Here is an 18,781-nt window from a genome sequence, read left to right as displayed (position 1 = left end):
GGTGGAATTTTAAATACAGCACCTTCTTCTGACTAGATTTCTGTGTGTGTTCTTTTGGCACTCACAGTCCATAGCCACTTTAAGACCAATCAAAATCAAAAGTTATTTCCTTGCTCAAAGGTATAGGGTAAATAGCTTTAGAAACACATGCTGCAGTTGCCTTGGGAGCAGCCTAACTTCAAATATTAACCAAGCTTCTGCCTTCTTAAATATTTGCATACCAGAGACCCAAGAAAAAGGATAGTCCATTTTCATTTCTAGGGCTCTGGAGGTGCTCAGGCCATCACCACTGCAGCTTTCGTGTCTGTCTGCAGAATGCTGGTATTGCAAAGGCTCATGGAAATATGAACTACCAAAAAAAAAAATTGGCATCAATAGCTGGCATTTATTGCAGAAGTTACTGGCAAATATAGCTGTCTCCTCTTTTAGCCAATGGTAATGTGATGTTTTTAATTCAATAAAGCATTTCAAGAAAGTCCAAACAAAAGTTATAAACACTGGATGGTAAATATTTATTAGAAAGGAGAAACGAACTTTACGCAATTAGCCCAATCCATCTTGTTTATGATTACAAGTTCCTCCTGTCTCTGTCAGCAAAGCCACTGCAAGCAAAGTCACTACTTAACAAGACTTTAAAGCAATTGATGCTCAGGTAGTCTGCCAGGTGCAACAAAAGAAGAGAAAGCCAAAAGTAAGTATTTTCAGCTGGAAGCGAGTGTTGGATTGCGACTGGAGACGGCAGCACGGAGGGGGCGGTTAGGGCAACGTTCCGGTAGTGATTACGGCCCTAACAAGAAAGAGATTTATGTGTCCCCCACCCATCGCCCCAGTTCCTGGAGATTCTCAGTTGAAAGGTGCCATGTAATGACCACTCACCCCTTAACCCTGCCTGCTGCTGGGCAACACATCCCCCCTCTTTGCTTGGAAGCCCATGCGTGAGTGCCCCATGTGCAGTGCGGGGAGGTGATGCACACCAGCCTCATTGGTTGTCTTGAACAAAGGTGTGCCTAAGTGTCAGGGCATCCGCAATGGACGGAGATGTGCATAAATTACCTTTTTTTTTTTTTAAGTATTGAGCACCAAAACTGTAAGCCAATGGTTTCAGGAAGGCAAGAGTGTCTAGAATGGTAATAGGCAGTTCAGAGTTTTAGGTATTCTTACCTACCAAATGTTCACCCCTATGCTCTTTCCCATTTAGTTCTCTTAGCCTTTCAGTACAGAGGAGGTGCTGTCCATATCACACGTGGTTAAGGAGATGGCTTCCCAAGGTCATATCCCTGCCTCCACCTTTTGAGCAAGTTACATAAGTCTCTCTAGGCCTCAATGTTCCTATTTGCAAAGTAAGAAAATTCTATGTAGACATGGAGTTGTTATGAGGGCTAAGTAACAAATGAATTGGAGCACTTATCATGTAGTACATGCATTCAATAAAGAAAGGTTAGGTAATATCATTTTTTCCATCAGTGGGGTCCTGGAGCCAGTGGTAGAGGAGACACTGTTTAGCTGAGTCCTGCTGGTGGGCCCTTCTTTTCTGCATCTTTCCCTGTGCTGTCCTTGCCATTCCTCCTGGTACCCACCTGCAATTCCTAGGAATTGCTCCCCAGCATCTGGGATCCCTGCCTTGGTGCACTTCCCCGGCCCTCAGGCTGGAAAGCCTCTTTCTATCCTTTCCCAAGCCCCGCGGAGATTCTCATGGGCATCTTGCTGGCTGGAGATCCCTGTGGCAACCAGGAAGCTCAAGGTGTCAGAATTCCCCCTTAGCACAACAATGCTCTTTTCCCTGACCATGAGAACCTCTGCTGGGTCATTAGAACCTCCTCCAGGGAATGTCCCAAGTTTTTGTGCCCCGCTCCAGATCTGCCTTGGAATCTCCAGGGGAATGGGTTTCAGGTATTTTTCTTTTTATACAGCTTTCCAGGAATTTGCAAGCTCAGCTGGGTTTGGGAACAGTTAATCTAAAAGCAACCTGCCCCTTTAATGCTGCAATCCTGGCCAGCGTGGGTGGGAGGCTGGCTGAGCTGGAGCCTCGCCCTGCCCCTCTGAGAGGGGCAGGGCTGTGCGGCGGGACACTGCGTTGGACACTGGGCTGAAAGCGGTCGTCCCTGCCTCCGTCTCAGCTTCCTGCCCGGCATCTGCAGCCTTTCTCAAAACTGTTGGACTTTGGCAGCAGATGGCCCCAATTTTCCAGAAGTGTCTGGGAGTTTACAGTAGGCTGCCTGCTCAGAGAGTGCTCCAGACTTCGCAAGTTGTGTGCTGTCCTTCCTTTCTTGTCCCCGCCCCCCTTGCCAGTTGAGTGCCCAGGTGCCCGGGCCCTGCCTTCACACAGCAACACCCCCAGCCCCAGGAGGCCTCAGCCAGGTGACAGTGTCTGCCCTCCTCGGGACCATGGGAAGGAGTGACCACACTCAGGGCTCAGGGAGCCTTCCAGAAGGAGGTTTGGCATGCCGGCCTGGGGAAGGCCTTCAGACTGCAGTCATGTTTGTGGAAAATTTGGATCCAGATTTTTCCAAAATGTTTCCTCCGGCTCTTATTTTATCTCCCTTTTGGCTTGTGTTATCAGCAGCACATTTCTGAGGGTTTTCACATAACCATTCCCTTCAGCACTGTTTTTTAGTCACAGCTGCTCCCCCAATACTCTGTGGGTGCACAATGAGGAAGAGGATCAAAATAACCTTCACGGTCCTTAAAAGGGACCCCACGAGTTGAAGAAAAATGGCAAGGCCTTGAATGCAACAGCGATAGTGCCTTTCTTCTGAGGAGCTCTGACCTTCCTCTCTTCCACAGGACTCCGGGGCCCTGGTTTATTGGCCATGCGGCGCCTTGAGGGACTCTGGGAAATGTCCTTGATATGACTTTCACCAAACCTTAAATGTAGCCGCTGGGGGAACAGATGTTAAAACCAGACAGCTGTTTCATTTTCCTTGCTCGTTGCCCTGGACCAATCGCTTTCCACTGCTTGTTGTTATTTTTTTTTTTTCCTTTCCCATCTGACTTCATTTCACTTTTTTTTTTCCTATAAAATTCCTGTATAACTCCACAATTTAAGCAAAAGCTTAAAATCCAGCTCAGAAACAATCCCGTAACTTATTACAAACATGATTCCCCTTTATTCCTTTCCTCCAGGAGAATATCTCTGTCTGATGAGGGTCCTAGTTCTGCCGCTGGGTCGGGAATTGAGGGAGTCTGGGGATTCCCACCCCCGATTTGGCTTGAACAGCTATACCTTTATCTGCTTCCACACTGTTTTCATGTACAACATTTCATTTAAGCCAAGGATTATGCTGCCGAGCGGTGCTTGCAAATAGAACATTGCAGGCGGAGGGAACAGAGCATTCCATTCCACTGCAAACATGAGATAATGCCTGGCTGATGGAGAGGATGCATGATCGCAGCCACAGAGGTGGGGAGAGGAAATTGGAGACCAGTCAAGAGGCAATATAACCAGTATATAAGAGTATGTGCACGGCAGTCAGGACAGGTCCCAGTTCTGCAACTTGGGCAGGTCACTTAATTCAGTTTTTTCATCTGCAAAGTGTGAATAGTGATAGTTTCTGTCTCCTAAGGTTGTTGTGAGTAGTAATAAGATAGTTCTGGTAAAGTGCTTAGCCTGATGCAGGGGCTTGTAAATACTTAGAGTAGGTCAGCTTTTCCCTCACTTTCTGGACGCTGTGCATTACCTTACTTACAAATGCATTCATTCACTCATTCGTTTGTTCATTCAGCACCTCTTTTCTGGGTATGTACTGTGTCCTGCCGGATGTGTGCCAGCTAATGAGATGAGAAGGTGATGAGATGGCTGCTGCCCCCCAGGAGTTCAGGATGGGGGCAGGGGGGAGGAGGTGAGTAACACGGGACCATCACGCAGTAGGACCAGCTAGGTCAGAGCACTCTTAGAATCCTGATGGGTATGGAGGAAAGGAGGGAAATCTTCCCTAGGACAGGCTTTTGGAGTTGGCCTTGAAAAATATAATACGGAGGCTGATTTCATGGCTCTCTGTTAAGATTGCTTATTTCAGCTCAGGTTCTTGGACTGAACTCTGTGAGGGCAGACAGCAGGTCATGCTCACCAGCCACTTCACGTCTCTAGTACGGCATGGCACTGACACGTTGGGCATGAAAAAGATTGCAGTCATAAAGGTCATCAAGAAACAATTAGAGAGCAGCAGAGGGCTTGAGCAAGGTAGTGGCATCAAGAATGAAGAGAGAGAATTCACTCTGGAAAAGCCACATTGCTGTTTTTAAACTCACCATCAATACTCTCTAAATGTGCATTGTGGGCACTAAATAATTGTAGCAAAGAGCATGTCTGTACATGCATTGTGGGCACTAAATAATTGTAGCAAAGAGCATGTCTGTCACAGATGCTTGGTTATCAGTGTAATTTTCAGAACTATTTTATATCCTGAATAAGCAAAAAGCATACAAGGTATAAAATCCAAAATAGAACCATTTATAGAATACCGTTTTCATACAAATGTTAGCATACTGCCATACTGTTGTGCATCTTGCTTTTTATGTCTTAGCAATATGTTAGAGTTCCGCAATACCAGTGTAAGCAGAGTCACTCCATTCTTTATTTTTCAACTACAGATTGTATTGTTTTTCAATTTTTTATGTGTGGGTAATTTTGGACTTGAACAAGAGTTACAAAAACTGTATGGAAAGTAAACATCTTTCAGCCAGTTTCCCCATGTTAACATCTTACGTAATCATAGTACCATTGTCAAGACCAGGAAATTGGACTTGGTGCAATTGTATTACTAAAATCCCATTCCAATTCCACCAGTTTTCCCACTGCTGTCCTTTTTCTGTGCCAGGATCTCGCTCTGCACTTACTTGTTACATCTCCTTCAGTCTCCTCCAGTCTGTGGCAATCCCTCAGGCTCTCTTTGTCTTTCATGACCTCCTTGACACTTGAAGAGTCCCAGTTATTTTGCAGTTTGGGTCTGTCTGGTTTCTCATCACTAGATTGGGGTTATGTATTATGAGGAAAGAGACTGCTGAGGCAGTCTGGCAGATACGTCTTATTACAGTTGTTCCCATGTCAAGGTTTCACTTCCTGCCATTCTGTTATCTGTGGTCAACCACAGTCTGGACGCAGATGGTCCTCCCTCCGATGTATCGTCAGAAGGTCAGTAGTAGCCTAACACTATGTCAGAATGCCTGCATCATTCACCGCACTCCATCTCATCACATTTTATCATCTCACATCTGCACAAGAAGAAGGGTCAGTACAGTCCCCTAAGATATTTGGAAAGAGACCACACTCACATACCTTTTATTACAGTATATTGTTATAATTATTCTATTTTATGATTATAGTTATTCATCCCTTACTCTACCCAATTCATAGATTAAACTTTGTCATAGGTATCTATGAATATATAGGAAAAAACACACTATATATTGGGTTTGGGACTATCCACAGTTTCAGGCATCCACTGGAACTCTTGAGCCTATCCCCTCTGCGGATCAGGACTTCTCTCTGGTGACCATTTCACAATCTTACTGGCTATTCTTTCCTATTTGTTTTTAGGATCTGCTTGCTTAGCTCTAAATTGTGTTGGTATTTTAAAAGGAGTTACATCATTTTATAGACTAACAGAAAAATATATGTCTTTATATATTTGAGTCTATATATTGTTCCTTTACATCCATTCTAGCTGTCTTCTCTCCCCAGCTCAGGGGAATTTTAAAGTTTTCTTTGCGTAGATCCTACAAGTGTCTTATTTTGTTTATTCCTATAGATTTTCCCCCTATTTTAATGGCATGTTATATTCCATTATATTTTTGAAATTAGTTGTAGTCTCTATATAACAAACTATGATTACTGTATCTTAATTTTATGCACAGCCATCTGAGCTCTTTATAGAGATTATAATAGTGTTTAGTTGAGTTATTTGGGTTTCCTATTTACATAATTCCATATTAACCCCTAATTCTTTCTCTCACCTAAAATAATAATAACAGTTGTGATAATAAGCCTCATTTTCTTCTTTTAGACTTTATTGAGAATGTTTCTGGTGCTTCCCCATGAGATAAACATTTTATCAAGTTAAGGAAGTATTTATTAATAAATATTGTTTATATTTTATTTTGTTAAGAGCTTTCATAAGCTGTAATTAAATTTTATTAAATGTCTTCACTATCCACAGAGAAGACTGGGTAAGTTCTCTCTTTTGAGTTATTATCATGGTGAATTATATTAGTAGACAGTCTAATATTGAACTGTCTTTGAATTCTTGGAGCAGACCGTACTTGGTCATGGTGTATTAGTTTTACTGTACCAGATAATTTTATTTAAGATTTTAGAAACAGTGTTCATAAATGAATTTGATTTTCCTCCACTTATTCACTTTGGTGCCAATGTTACACTGATGAATATAAAGAATTGGGGAAAGTTTCTCTTTTCTTTTTATGCACTTAAACAGTTTGAATGCATTGGTGTTATCTATTCCTTAAAGGTTAAGCAGAATCCCCTGTGAAGAAATAGTGCTAAGAAACCATCTGGGCCAGAGGTTTTCAGTGAGAGTGGCTCATTGACAATCTTCCCCAGGTCTTTGTATTAAATAGTCTATATAAATTTTTAGTTTATTTGAAAAATGGGTATGCTAATTTAAACATCCTTAGAAAATCATTTCCTCTCAAGTTCAGGCAGGTAGAATGAAACTCAGTGGTCACTGATCATTGTTAAAACTTTTCTCTACATTTTGGTTATTTTCTTTTTTATTATTCATGCTTTCTCCCCACGTTGGTTTCCATTGACCCTCTGCTCGGTGCGCACTCCTAGTCTTTTGCCACGGTGTTTCCATTCATTTCTTTGTTGGCTGAAATTCATCTAGTATTTCCTCCAAAAGAGGATTCAGCTCTTTATATGTTCAAGAATGTTCCTCTTGCTTGAATACTTGAGCAACAGTTGCTAGAAACTTCTTGGGTTACGTATGCATTCCTTGTGCCTTTCTAAGTATTGCTGCACTGCCTCCTGGCAATGAGTGCTGTGTAGACAACGCTGCATGTAGCATGATACCTTTTCCCATTTTTGGTGACTTGATCTTTTTGCCTGGCTGCCTAAAATATATTTTACTTTTTCTCTGAAATCTGGTAACTTTATGAGGACATGCCTCTGTGTTCATCATTCTTTACTATTTCTCCTAGAATAGGGCTTCTGCTTTTCAATCTGAGACTGAGATCTTCTTTCCCTTGAGGATAGGGTCTTGAATTTATATTCAAATACTTTTTGTTATTCCTTTAGCTCTTTTCTTTGGGAGTCCTGTGCTTTTTCTGATCCAGCTTGCAGCCCTTGACCTCCATAAACATCTGCCTCCTCATTAGAAAAATTGAAAAACAAAACAAAACAGAGTAAGTCCCATCTTACTTGCCTCCCATGGCTGTTATGAGCCTCAGGAAACAGATGTCAGAGCATTTTGTCATTTGCAAAGCATGACACGAATGCCAGTTATCCATCTAGAAGGCATCACATCCATCAGTGTTAGTGTGACTCACCCATTGTCTTGTAATGAAAATGAATCACAGAAGGTTGATAGCTTGACTTGGGCACACAGAGCAATTCCTGGTGACTGAGCTGGGGCCAGAGGCTGAAGTTCTAAAGTCGTCTTTTCTGCTCATTCTCCTTGTCTATCTTTTTAAATTGAACAAAAGGTAATTGGTATCCTGATCCCCAATACTGTAGTTTTCTCTCACTTGTTTTTGAACTTCATATACATGGAATCATACAGTATTCCACTGTTCTAATAGGCTATAATGTATCTGTTCTGCTATGGATGGGCATTTGGGCTATTTTCACCTTTGGGGCTAATATGAATACTGTTGTGATAAACATTCCTGACAAGGGTTTTGGTGAACACAGACACACATTCCTGTTTGACACACACCTAGGAGGGAAATTGCTGGCTGTTAGAATGTCCATGTCTTCAGCTTTCGTAAGGACTGCCAAAGAGTTTTCCAAAGTAGTGGAACCAAGTTAGAATCTCATCATCATTTTGAGAGAGTTCTTACCGCACCACATCCTTGCCAACACTTGGCTTTCTCCCTTTCCTCACGCTAGCCGTTCCGGTGGGTGTGTAGAGGTATCCAGCAGTGGCTTTACCTTGCCTTCCCCTGATGACTAAAGACACTGAGCACCACCTGTTCAAATGTTTGTGGGCCATCCTTTGTGTTTAGGGAGCCTCTTGGTGAAGTGTCTTTTCAAGTTTTTTGCTTATCTTTCTTCTGGGTCTTTTTCTTAATTGTCTGCAGGAGTTTTTGATTTTTTTTTTTTTTTTTTACCTATATCCTATATTCTGAATACAAATCCTTTGTTTGTTCCATGCATTTCGGATGTCTCTCCATGTATTGCAACTCTCTTCTCTCACTTCCTTACTGTTGGCTTTTGATAAACAAGTTCTTCATTTTAATATAGAAAAATTGATGACTTTTTTCCTTTATGGTGAGTACTTTTGGTGTTCTATTTAAAAAGTCTTTGACCTCATTCTCCTTTTCTCTGATGAGTAGAAAAGTTTAATGAGAAAGTGCTGTCTATAGAGTGCATAATAAACAGCTCTGCCTGCCTCCTCCTCTCTGTCCTGATGGGGCAGTTATGTCTCGTAATCCCAAGCACTGCTACCCCGTAAATGCACCTCCCAGCTCAGCATGGGCTCTGAACACATGTCCACACACTGACACCACACTCTCACATAGCTCTGGGGTCACAGCGCAGGGAATAAAACATTTAATGAGGTGCAGTCAGGCTTTATGGGACCAGCTGGTGCTGTGTTCAAGGCTCTCATCTTCTTACCATTCCATTGAGGTGAACAATAATGGGAATTTGGGGCTTTTCTGAACCCAACTGCACATATTCCACTTGAATCATCAACTTCTTTAGGGGCATGAGCAGCTCCAACATACCTGAAAAACGAGAAGCAGCTTTTGTGGGCTTTTTTTAGCTGTCAGAGTCCCTCCAGCTCTGCTTTCCTTCCCCTTTTCCCCTTTATTTTTGTCCCTTCAACTTCTAAAAATCTTCTGACTTCAGGCAGCACAGTTGCCCATGTATGCTGTGCAGATGTTTGAGGTTACCTGGACCAGCAGACCTCTAAAGTGCACAGAGCACAGACCTTGGCCAGCCCCGCTGGGACTTCCCTGAGCTGTGTGTGGAGACCCTTGACCCTCACCCTACCCGGAGGTTACCTGCAGGCCCCCCAGCCATGCCCTGGAGGACGATGTCTCCCCACTCCAGCTCAGACCTTTTCACCGTAATTGGGTTTGGCATCCTGGAAGTGCTGCGTCTTTAAACAAGCCTTAAGTACATCTGTTCTCAATTTTCAGACCGCGAGGCAAGGATTTGGGTGCAAGTAGTTTATCTGGGAAATGATCCCAGGAAGCACCGTGAGGGGGCAGGAAAGTGAGGCGAGGGAGGCAGGAGTCAAAGAAGGTGCCCTGGTGGGCAGAGGACCATGGGGACAAGGGGCCATCCACCTGGACCCTCTGAGAAATGTGTGGAGCCAGCCTCAGAGCCATCCCACCCAGCAAGACAGGATATCCAGCTCCTGTCCCTGTGGACAAGGGCTGCTCCCCGGCCAGAGAATGGCCTCCAGCAGACAGGCTTGGGAAGACGGCTGCTGTCCGTCTGCCCTGAGTCCTGCAGGGAGACCCGGCAGGCGGGGAAGACACTGGCTGTGTCTGCTTCCGTTATTTTCACAAATTGTCTCATTCTGAGCACTTTGTCCACGTCCAAGTTTCCTATTAATACAAATGGGAGTCTGTGTTTTTAAATGCCTACTCTTTCTTGTTTTAGCAGAACTATTTTAATTGTATATGAAATAAGTTGTGCATGTTAAGAAATTCTCTAGGTGAAATAGTATAAGAAATTACACAAAACTCAGCTAAGCTAGAAAACGGGTGTCCACAGGGAGAATTGCAGGTTGCCTATTTAACCCCATGGGGGGCCTTGGGCAGCTCTCAGCTGTGAGCCTGCGTAAGGCCCCTCCAGGCCCAGCTCAGAGCTAGCTGCCTCTTCCAGCAAGCTCTCCCTGAGGAGGCTGGGCTGTGAGATTTTATTCCTGTGTGCCCTGTACAGCCCATGGGTATCTGCCTTTTACCCTTCCCCCATTAAGGGGAAGGTGTCTGTTTATGCTACCAGCCTGGCCCTGTGTTAAACACCTCCTAGGCCTTCAGCAGCTAATGCTGAAACTGCTGTCCTGAATCCCACTGAGAGAAGCCCACTTAGGGGTAAATGCACACTCCTGTTGGACTGAATGAACCAGTTGAAATAATGCATCTATTTTTTTTTCTTGACACCCAGATTCATGACCCTCCTTCTTCCCCTCATATTTCAAATCCCAAATCCAAACCGGTCACTGGGCCCCACCTTCCCACCCCAAGCCACGACCTGGGTATGTGCGGTGTTCTCCGCAATTATGTTCCTTCCCTTGTCAGCAGCATCTGATGTGCGCTGGACTGTGGTGCCTGGTGGAAGGAGATACGTCCTGCAAGACCAAGTTGGACCCTCCCCTGGATGGCACTGAGTGTGGGGCAGACAAGGTAACCCCTGCCTCCCACTACCCACAGCAGGCAGCCCCGTGACTTCTGGGCATTGCACCCGTCTCCTGAGAGGTGGTCTGCACTGTAATCAGGAGTCATAAGCCACCCCAGAAATGCTCATGGAGCCCACTGTGGGCACAGAGGGGCACCTACATCACCTCTCTCCCTTTTAAATTGTAAGATACAGGAATCATTTACTTAATATCTTTTGTTAAATTAGCTCCTCTGTCACATTAGTGAATTTACTTACAAGGTAAACCTTTACATCAGTGGACCATGAATGGAAAAACAGGATCAGTTGCATTGCACAAAAGACTATTGTAAAATGAATGTAATGAGAACCATGTTATCCCATTCTAGCTAGAGGTTAAGAACCTGAGCCTGCAGCCTGACCTTCACTAATAGGAGAGATTGGAAGGTGTTAGAGAGGAGAGGCATTTGTGGCCAGTAGCCACATACTGAGACTTTCTGCTTAGTCTCACTGCAAGGACTGAAGAGATGCTGTGATTGAGAATCATTAAATTACCTCTCATGCCCCAGAGTATGTGCCACACACATTGGAAAATTCTGATTTTGAGGATTGGCTTTCTCTTATCCTCAGAAAGAGCCAAGATTGACTCAGCATGTGAATGGAACTGGCTGTGCCATATTCAAGCACCAAACCAAACTCTGAAGTTCAAAACCACAAGGCCAGAAAATGCTGCCTTCCAGAGATGCACTCACATGAAGTAAAGTTTGCAGAAGCTCAGGCTCTCTCCATGAGCCATGTAGATTAATCCCTTCTCTGGGAATTTAGACCATCCCAACGGAGCACATGCCATGTGGAAGCTTAGGGCAAAATCCAAACCCCCAAGGGATGTAGCTGTCAGATTGAGTAGGTAAGGAATGTCCCTAGAGGTAGCAAGCATGAACACCCTGAAACAGTCTACTTCTATGTAAATTGCAAAAAGTGATTTTGGGTGACATGGTGTTTTTCATGTGGAGGAAAGTGCAGTTTTATGGTGAGTAAGCAGGTTTGCTTCCCGGGAGCTGAGTGCCCTGGGGCCCCTGGCCTGCCCCACTGTGTTTCAGTGGTGCCGCGCAGGGGACTGTGTGAGCAAGACGCCCATCCCGGAGCATGTGGACGGAGACTGGAGTCCATGGAGCACCTGGAGCATGTGCAGCCGGACGTGTGGGACGGGAGCCCGCTTCCGGCAGAGGAAATGTGACAACCCCCCGTAAGTCCGCCTTGACCATAGGCCCTCTCTGGGGGTTACCGTGACTGAGGGTTCTAAACTGTGGCTCTTACTGCCTGATACAAAGCAGGGTGCATCTCCTGGTGAGAATTTGAGCTTAAGGAAAATGAAATTGCACCAAGGGCCCTGGATCATGTTTGTCAAATGGCCTCTCAGCTTCAACAGAGCTCTTCCTGAGAACATGGATGCAGAAGTCCCAGGGTGAGCTGGTTCCTTATTGCTTGTATGGGCCTTGGTAGGAAAGTTTCCCAAGACAGCTGGATGACAATCCCTCCTGGCCTGCTTCACAGGCGTCCTTAGTCAAGGGTCATTCCAGGGAAGCCTGCGGGCCTTCCGGAAGAGGGCCGACCTCCCAATTGGCTGTTAGCTGATTTGGGAGCAGCCTGGCTGTTAATGAGTCACAAAACATCTGTGGGTTCAGCTGTCTTCTTATCTAAGTATTTCTCACCTGTCCTCGTAGGACTCTTTGACAGAAAATAGTTTTGTTTTTTGTGACCTTTTAACCTCATAGGCTCCCTTTCATGGACTGCGAGGACACTAGGTCCCTTCTTGTCTGCATTTACACATTTGCTCCAGAAAGCTCAGGGCTAAGTTTTTTGTGCTCAATGATAGTTCCTTCACCACTGGCTTTTCCCTTCTCTTAAAATTTCCTACTTTTAACGTTTCCTAAAATAGCCTGTTTTATGTCTTATTTGCCATTAGCTGCATCACATTAATTTTGAAAAAGAGCAAGTCAGTGATTAAAAAGAAGTGATTTATATCCACAGTTAAGTCATGCTGATGAATAATTAACAAATCCCTCTTGTGTTTAAAAGTCCTCATGCCCGGGCTATAGCCCAGACCAAATAAATCATAAATTCTGGGGATGGACCGAGGAATCAGATGCTTTGAATCTCCACAGGTGATTCCAATGGCCAGCCATGGTTTAGAACCTCCAGATTAACGGAAAATTAAGGCTTATAGTGTAGTCCATATCAAGAACTATTTCTTTTTTCTGGTAGTGCTATAAGAATTGGCATCATATAGTTGGTCTTATTAAAACCTTTCCTTCCAGCACCCAGTAGAGTGCCTGGCAAATAATAGGTAGGTATTTAATCTCTTAGGAGTGACTTCTTAATTCAAATCATAGATGGTGTGTTGGGATTCTCCAGAGAAACAGAACTGTGTGTGTGTGTGTTTATTATGAGGCATTGGCTCACACAACTGTGGAGACTGTGAAGTCTCATGATCTGCCGTCCGCAAGCTGGAGATCTGGGACAGCCAGCAGTGTGGTTCAGTCCGAGTCTGAAGGCCTGAAGTCCAGGAAAGCCGATGGTGTCAGTCCCAGTCCCAGAGCAGGAGAAGGTGAGATGAACTGTCCCAGCTCAGGAAGTGAGGCAGGAAAAAAGGGGTGAATTCTTCCTCCTTTCCCCTCTTGTTCTTTTAAGGCCCTCAGTCTATTGGACGATGCCCACCCATGTTGAGCAGGACCATCTGCTTTACGAAGTCCACCAGTTCAAATGCCAGCTCACCCAGAAGCACTAACAGACATACCCAGAAATGGTGTTTGATCTGGTACCCTATGGCCAGCCAAGTTGACATAAAATTACCCATCACGGGTGGGTAGATGTTTAGAAACCCTGTTTAGCTACCTGGTGAGAAATTAACAGAGACTGGTTTCAGTGTTTACATTGCTCTGTGAGGAAGTTAAAACAGTTCCACCACTGTCCCCGAGAAGGGGGCTCTGGGTTTGGAATCAGGGTGCTAAGATTCGGGCCTGGCTGCTTGGGTCATGTGACCTCAAGGAAGCCCCTTCTCTCCTCTGGGCCCTGGTTTCCCCCATTAGAGGGGCTGGCATGGTATACTGGGAAGAGCCGGACTTCAATTTCGAGGAGAGACGAGGCTTCATATTCCAGCACCACTCCTTCCGGTGGCTGGCAGCTATTACCCGCCTCTCCATCGAAAAAAATGGAAAACTTCATAGGAATGTATGTAAAGTACATGGGCCATGGTTAATCCTCAGCCCCTCTCCATGTTGGCACTAACAGAAGAACAGGGATGAGACCCCCATGCCGTGCCCCCTAACACACAGGGCCATCTTGAGGCCCAGAGCAGGACCATGTGTATGAAAGGCTTTGATAAGTATAGAGCATCGTTTGCGGGCCTGGCTGTCATGGGTGCTCCCAGTTTGCGACATGAGCTCAAGTGCCCTGGCCGAGGATCCGTCACTGGGGGCGGGTAAGCTATATCATTCCACATCAGGTGACGCCTGGTAATATCATAGTGCGGGCAGGTATCAGAACTCTTAAGCGTCTGGAAGGACCCTGGGTCTCAAGACGGTTGACAACTGGAGTGAGTTTAGGTAAGAGTCACCCTTCAAAGTGTAAGATGTTGTCAATGTAGAACAAATGCATTAGGCGCAACTTTCAAGGGTCCTACTTCTGTCTTTTTTGTTGAGATGACATTGGCTAAGGCATCCCCTGCATGCCTCAGCTGTACCCACTGTCCCCAGTCCAGGTGCTTTCTGCCCTGCCAACCTCCAGCTGCTCTGGGACAGCACAGGGGTGTTTTGCGATGCTTGGCTCCTAAACACCCCCTACTTCAGCGAGCCGAGTTAACATGCCCTCCCTGGCCCGGCTGCCGTGGGATTTCATGTGCTGTATTCTCACCCCATCCCTTCAAGCCAGTGGCCCCCAAAGAGAGGCTGTTCTGGAAGCCCCAAAATTGTTACAAAAATAGTCTTCCATTCCTTCACTTTGGCACCCCTCCCCTCCAGTGGTGGTCATGAACTTGATCTCTTCTTGCCCCTCTCCCTATGTCTTATCATTGAGAAGTGGGGAAATTTGTAAGGCCACTGCACACAGGCTGCTGAGGGGTTGTGGCTCTCCTCACACCAGATGGTCATGAGCACTGCCGCATCCCTGAGAGCAATGTCTTTGTGTCCAGCCTCCGTCACCCACAAACATGCCATGGGTCAGGGCAATGGGAGAATTATCAGAAAGACAATGCTGATGTTCTCATCGTCCCGGGCCCTGTGCCCCTTCTCCGTGATGCCTTTCCAGCACACTGCCTTCAGTCAACCTCGACAGGGCCCTAACTCCAGGGCAAGGACCCTGCTAAGGGTAGGCCACAGTGACAAGCAAAAACAGGAAGTTCCAGTCCAATTTCAGGGGGCGTAGATAATCCCATCAACTTCCCTTCATTTTCTCCCAAGACACCTCAAACCCAACCCTTCCTAAACTGTGACCTCTCTCTGCCCACTCCCCTTTTCAGGAAATGGCACCCCTCCATTGCGTTCCTTGCTTGAGTCCAAAGCCCTGGTCTCTGACTGGTCTTCTTGTCCCCTCTGCTCCTTCTCCACATCTGATCACAGTGAGAAAGAAAGGCAAAGACAGTGGGCATTCACCATGTGCCCAGCGCCCCTCCAGACATTTACGTGTAGTAAATCATCTATGCTGTGCATGGGAGTGGTTTTCTCTTTTACCCCACTGTACAGATTAAAAACTGAATCACAGGTTACATAACTTGCCCAAGGTCACGTAGCCAGGCAGGTGGCAGGCTAGGTGCAGAACCAGCTGGGAAGCCTCCGATCATACCGTCAGCACAGACTCTCTGCTTCCCACCTGCTCTCTCTCCTCCAGAACCGTTCTCCATTCAAAGCCAGGGATCCTCTTAAGCATAAATCCAGTTATACCTCCTCCTGCTTCAGTCCTTTCAGTCATTTCCTGGTCAAGAATAAAATCCATACTCTTGACCATGGCCTCTGTATTCGTTTCCTGTGGCTGCCATCAGTCAATTACTACAATCTGGTGTCTTAAGACAACAAGAAGTATACTGTCTCATAGTTCTGGAAACCACAAGTCCAAAGTGAAGGTGTTGGCCTGATGGATTCCTTCTCGAAACTTCAAAGGAGAATCCACACCACAACCCACCCACCCCCAGCTCCCCATGGCCTCCAGCATTCCTGGGCATTCCTGGTCATTCTTTGGCATTCCTGGGCATCCTTGGGCATTCCTGGGCATCCTTGGGCATTCCTGGGCATTCTTGGGCATCCTTGGGCATTCCTGGGCATTCTTGGGCATTCCTGGGCATTCTTGGGCTTGCAGGGTTATCACCCCACCCCAGTCCCTCTCTCCACCTCCATGTGGTCATCTTCACTGAGTGTCTTCTCATCCTCTACTTGTCATTGGATTTAGGGCCAACCCTAATTCAGGGTGATGCCTACTAATAATGAAGAGATACTTAATTATATCTACCATGACCCTCTTTCCAATTGAGGTCACATTTACAGGTTCTGTATGGGCTTATCTTTCCCCTACATGGAGGCCTGAGCTTCCTTTCTGTTCTTAAGGCTCCAACCTCTGGACCTTCTCTGGCTCCCCTTCCCTTCTCCCTGCCTAGCCTTTTCCCCCTTTTGGGTTTCTTGGTAATATCTTCTCCTCGGGCAGGCCTCTTTCCATGACCACTTTGTGTAAGGCAGGGTGCCTGCTTTACATACTCTGTTGGCACCCTTTTTTGTCACAGGTCGTATAACGATTCTCAATTACTCTTGTTCGTTCACTTGTTTTCACTTTGGCCTCGTCTGCTCTTCAGGGTCCCAACATGCACACCTAATATTGTTTCCCCCTGCTGAAACACAAAGGTTATTGTAAATTATTATGCCAAAAAAGTGGATTACTAGGTAGGCCCCTTCCCTGGTATCATCTCACCTCACTGAGACCCCAGTGCTGTGAACAGCCTCGTCTGGGGCCATCTGCACAGGGGGGCCACCTCCCCCAGTGCCCGTCCTGCCCCAGCGAGATGGTAGCTCACGGCCAGAGGTGCTCAGCACCTTCTCAAGAACAACTCCAAAATGGAACCTGGCCTTGTTTAATTATCCCAAGGGACAGAAACAGTATGTATTTTTGCTTCTATATTTATGTGTTGATCATCCATCTGGTCTCTGCAACTCCCTGTTCTGAACAAAAACAACAGGTTCTTTTCCCCTGGTGGTTTCTATATGACTCCTCACCTTTAGGGAACCACCTTGGGTGACTGGGAAGAGAAGGGCCTCGGTGGGCATTTTAGCCACAGCCCCATTCCTTCCTGGGAAACACAGGATGCAGACGGTGCTTTACCAAGTCTGTGCAGCAGCCGTCCCCCTGCAGTTGCAGAATGACCTGATGGGGTGATTCTTACAAAGCACAGCTGATCGCCACCCCAGAGCCAAGCTCTGACCGAAACAACATCCTCTCCCCAGTTCTCTCCTTAAATCACCAGGCTCGCAGCCCTGAGATTTCCTAAGGATGTGTCCGAATCCCACTGCCGTGTGCATCTCAGACTTGGAAAGCCCCTGCTGCCCTCTCCCCACCCTCTTCACTTTATATTTCTGCTGGCTCCTTTCCCGTCTTCTGCAGCTGGTTTATTCACTGTCCAAAAATATTGGCAAGAGAGTTCCCCCCACCTCTCCCAACCTTTTTTTCTCTCCTCTTGGTCTTTACAGCTATTCGAATTTTTATTTCTTGCCAGCTGACATCAGGGCCTTGGGGATCATCCGTGTTTTCAATCCAGCTTCCTAGGCTTGTTCTCTCCTGCCATAATTTGTTTCACTGTCGGGGGCAGTTTTTGCCAAAGACTGCAAGGCAGAAAGTTCGTCTCTAACTCAAATTCTGGTACCCCATCAGGAGACTTGTGTTTGTGGGCTGCGGGGTGGGGGTTACCTGGAGAAAAAAGGCTGGGATAGTCTTATGTGAAAAGCCAGCTGGCCTCCTAAGATCCGGAGGAAAGGAAGCCGCATGCCTGTAACTGCTTTTGCTTCCCAGTGAAAGCCCCGTACGCGTGCTTTCAGCCTGCCAGTGACCTGGGTTTCACATGGACACTTTTAAACAGTCTCAGTCTCCTGCACTTGAGCTTTAATTACATGTGTTACTTGGACACCTTGGAGAGCAGGCCTTAAAACTAGGGTGTCTGCTGCCCAGAAGGCCTACCCCACTTCTAAGGTCCTGTGTCTGTGCCCTGATTGCTCATCAGCTCCTGGCATGCTCAGATGGGCGGAACGGCCAGCTCCCTGCAAAACTTCCTGTCTCTGGATGGTGAGCGGAGCTGAACGCTGTTGTGACTTTATCATCCTGTCTGTCTTCACTGAATAGAGCAGAGCAAAGAAAGAAAAAGTGCCACTCAGCTGGGGTTTTTCTCTTCCTCCCGCATTGATTCTACACGTCCGTCTGCTCCCAGGGAAAGGCGCTGTGTGACCCTGTTCATCTCAGCAAATCTTTGCTGCTTGCCTGTTCTGCATTGAGGTCTCCCCAAGGTACTGTGGACCCCACTCTGGCCAGAGCCATTCCTGCAGGAGCTCAGGGAGGAACTCACCTTTCTCTCCACATATCCAGGTTCTCACCAAAGCCTCTCTACCTTATTCGTTTGCTTATTTTTTAACATCTTTACTAAGACAGAACATAGAGGAAAGTGCATCAATCCTAGAGGGAGGCATTTGGCTCAGTGCTTCTCATTGCAGAGGAACACAGGTCAGGCACCTGTGCAGATGTGGGTTCACCTGGCAGGAGGGAGTCGCTGGCTCCCAGTGCGCACCTATGTGACCAAATGAGGACCTGATTTTGCAGAGCAGCCAACCTGTCTCCATTGCCCTGAGCAACAGTGAGCTTCCACTTGCTCTCCAGTCTTACCAACACTTGGTGGTGTCGGTCTTTTCCTTTTTGGCCATTCTGGTGGGAGTGTAACAATGTCTCCCTGAAGTTTTCATTTGCATTTCCTTTATAAACAATCTTGTCTGTATCTGCCATTTGGATATCCTTTCTATTTCTTTTTAATTTTTAAAAATATTTTTATTGAAGTATAGTTGATATACAATATTATATTGGTTTCAAGTGCACAACATAGTGATTTGACAGTTGCACACGTCATTAAATCCTCACCCCAAATGGTGTAGTTACCATCTGTCAACATAGAAAGATTTTACAGAACTATTGACTATAGTCTCTATGCTATAAGTTCATCCCTGTGACAAATTTATATTATGATTGAGATTCTGTGCC

At 46.0% G+C, this 18,781-nt stretch overlaps 1 protein-coding gene across 6 annotated transcripts in view; it reads left to right on the top strand.

The window, feature by feature from the left end:
* The window catches only part of ADAMTS17 (ADAM metallopeptidase with thrombospondin type 1 motif 17), a 313,719-nt gene that overhangs the window by 168,482 nt on the left and 126,456 nt on the right, over positions 1-18,781 (top strand). For 4 of the 6 annotated variants that reach the window (XM_037000598.2, XM_037000599.2, XM_073227013.1 and 1 more), the window contains exons 11-12: positions 10,432-10,536; positions 11,608-11,753. In XM_037000598.2, the coding sequence (XP_036856493.2) occupies positions 10,432-10,536; positions 11,608-11,753 (251 nt within the window). The remainder of the gene's footprint in view (positions 1-10,431; positions 10,537-11,607; positions 11,754-18,781) is intronic. The other 2 variants (XM_073227012.1, XM_037000600.2) reach the window with 1 other exon arrangement.

Source organism: Manis javanica, chromosome 18 (assembly GCF_040802235.1).
Source record: "Manis javanica isolate MJ-LG chromosome 18, MJ_LKY, whole genome shotgun sequence".
Taxonomy (NCBI): domain Eukaryota; kingdom Metazoa; phylum Chordata; class Mammalia; order Pholidota; family Manidae; genus Manis; species Manis javanica.
This window is presented reverse-complemented; position numbering and strand designations above follow the sequence as displayed.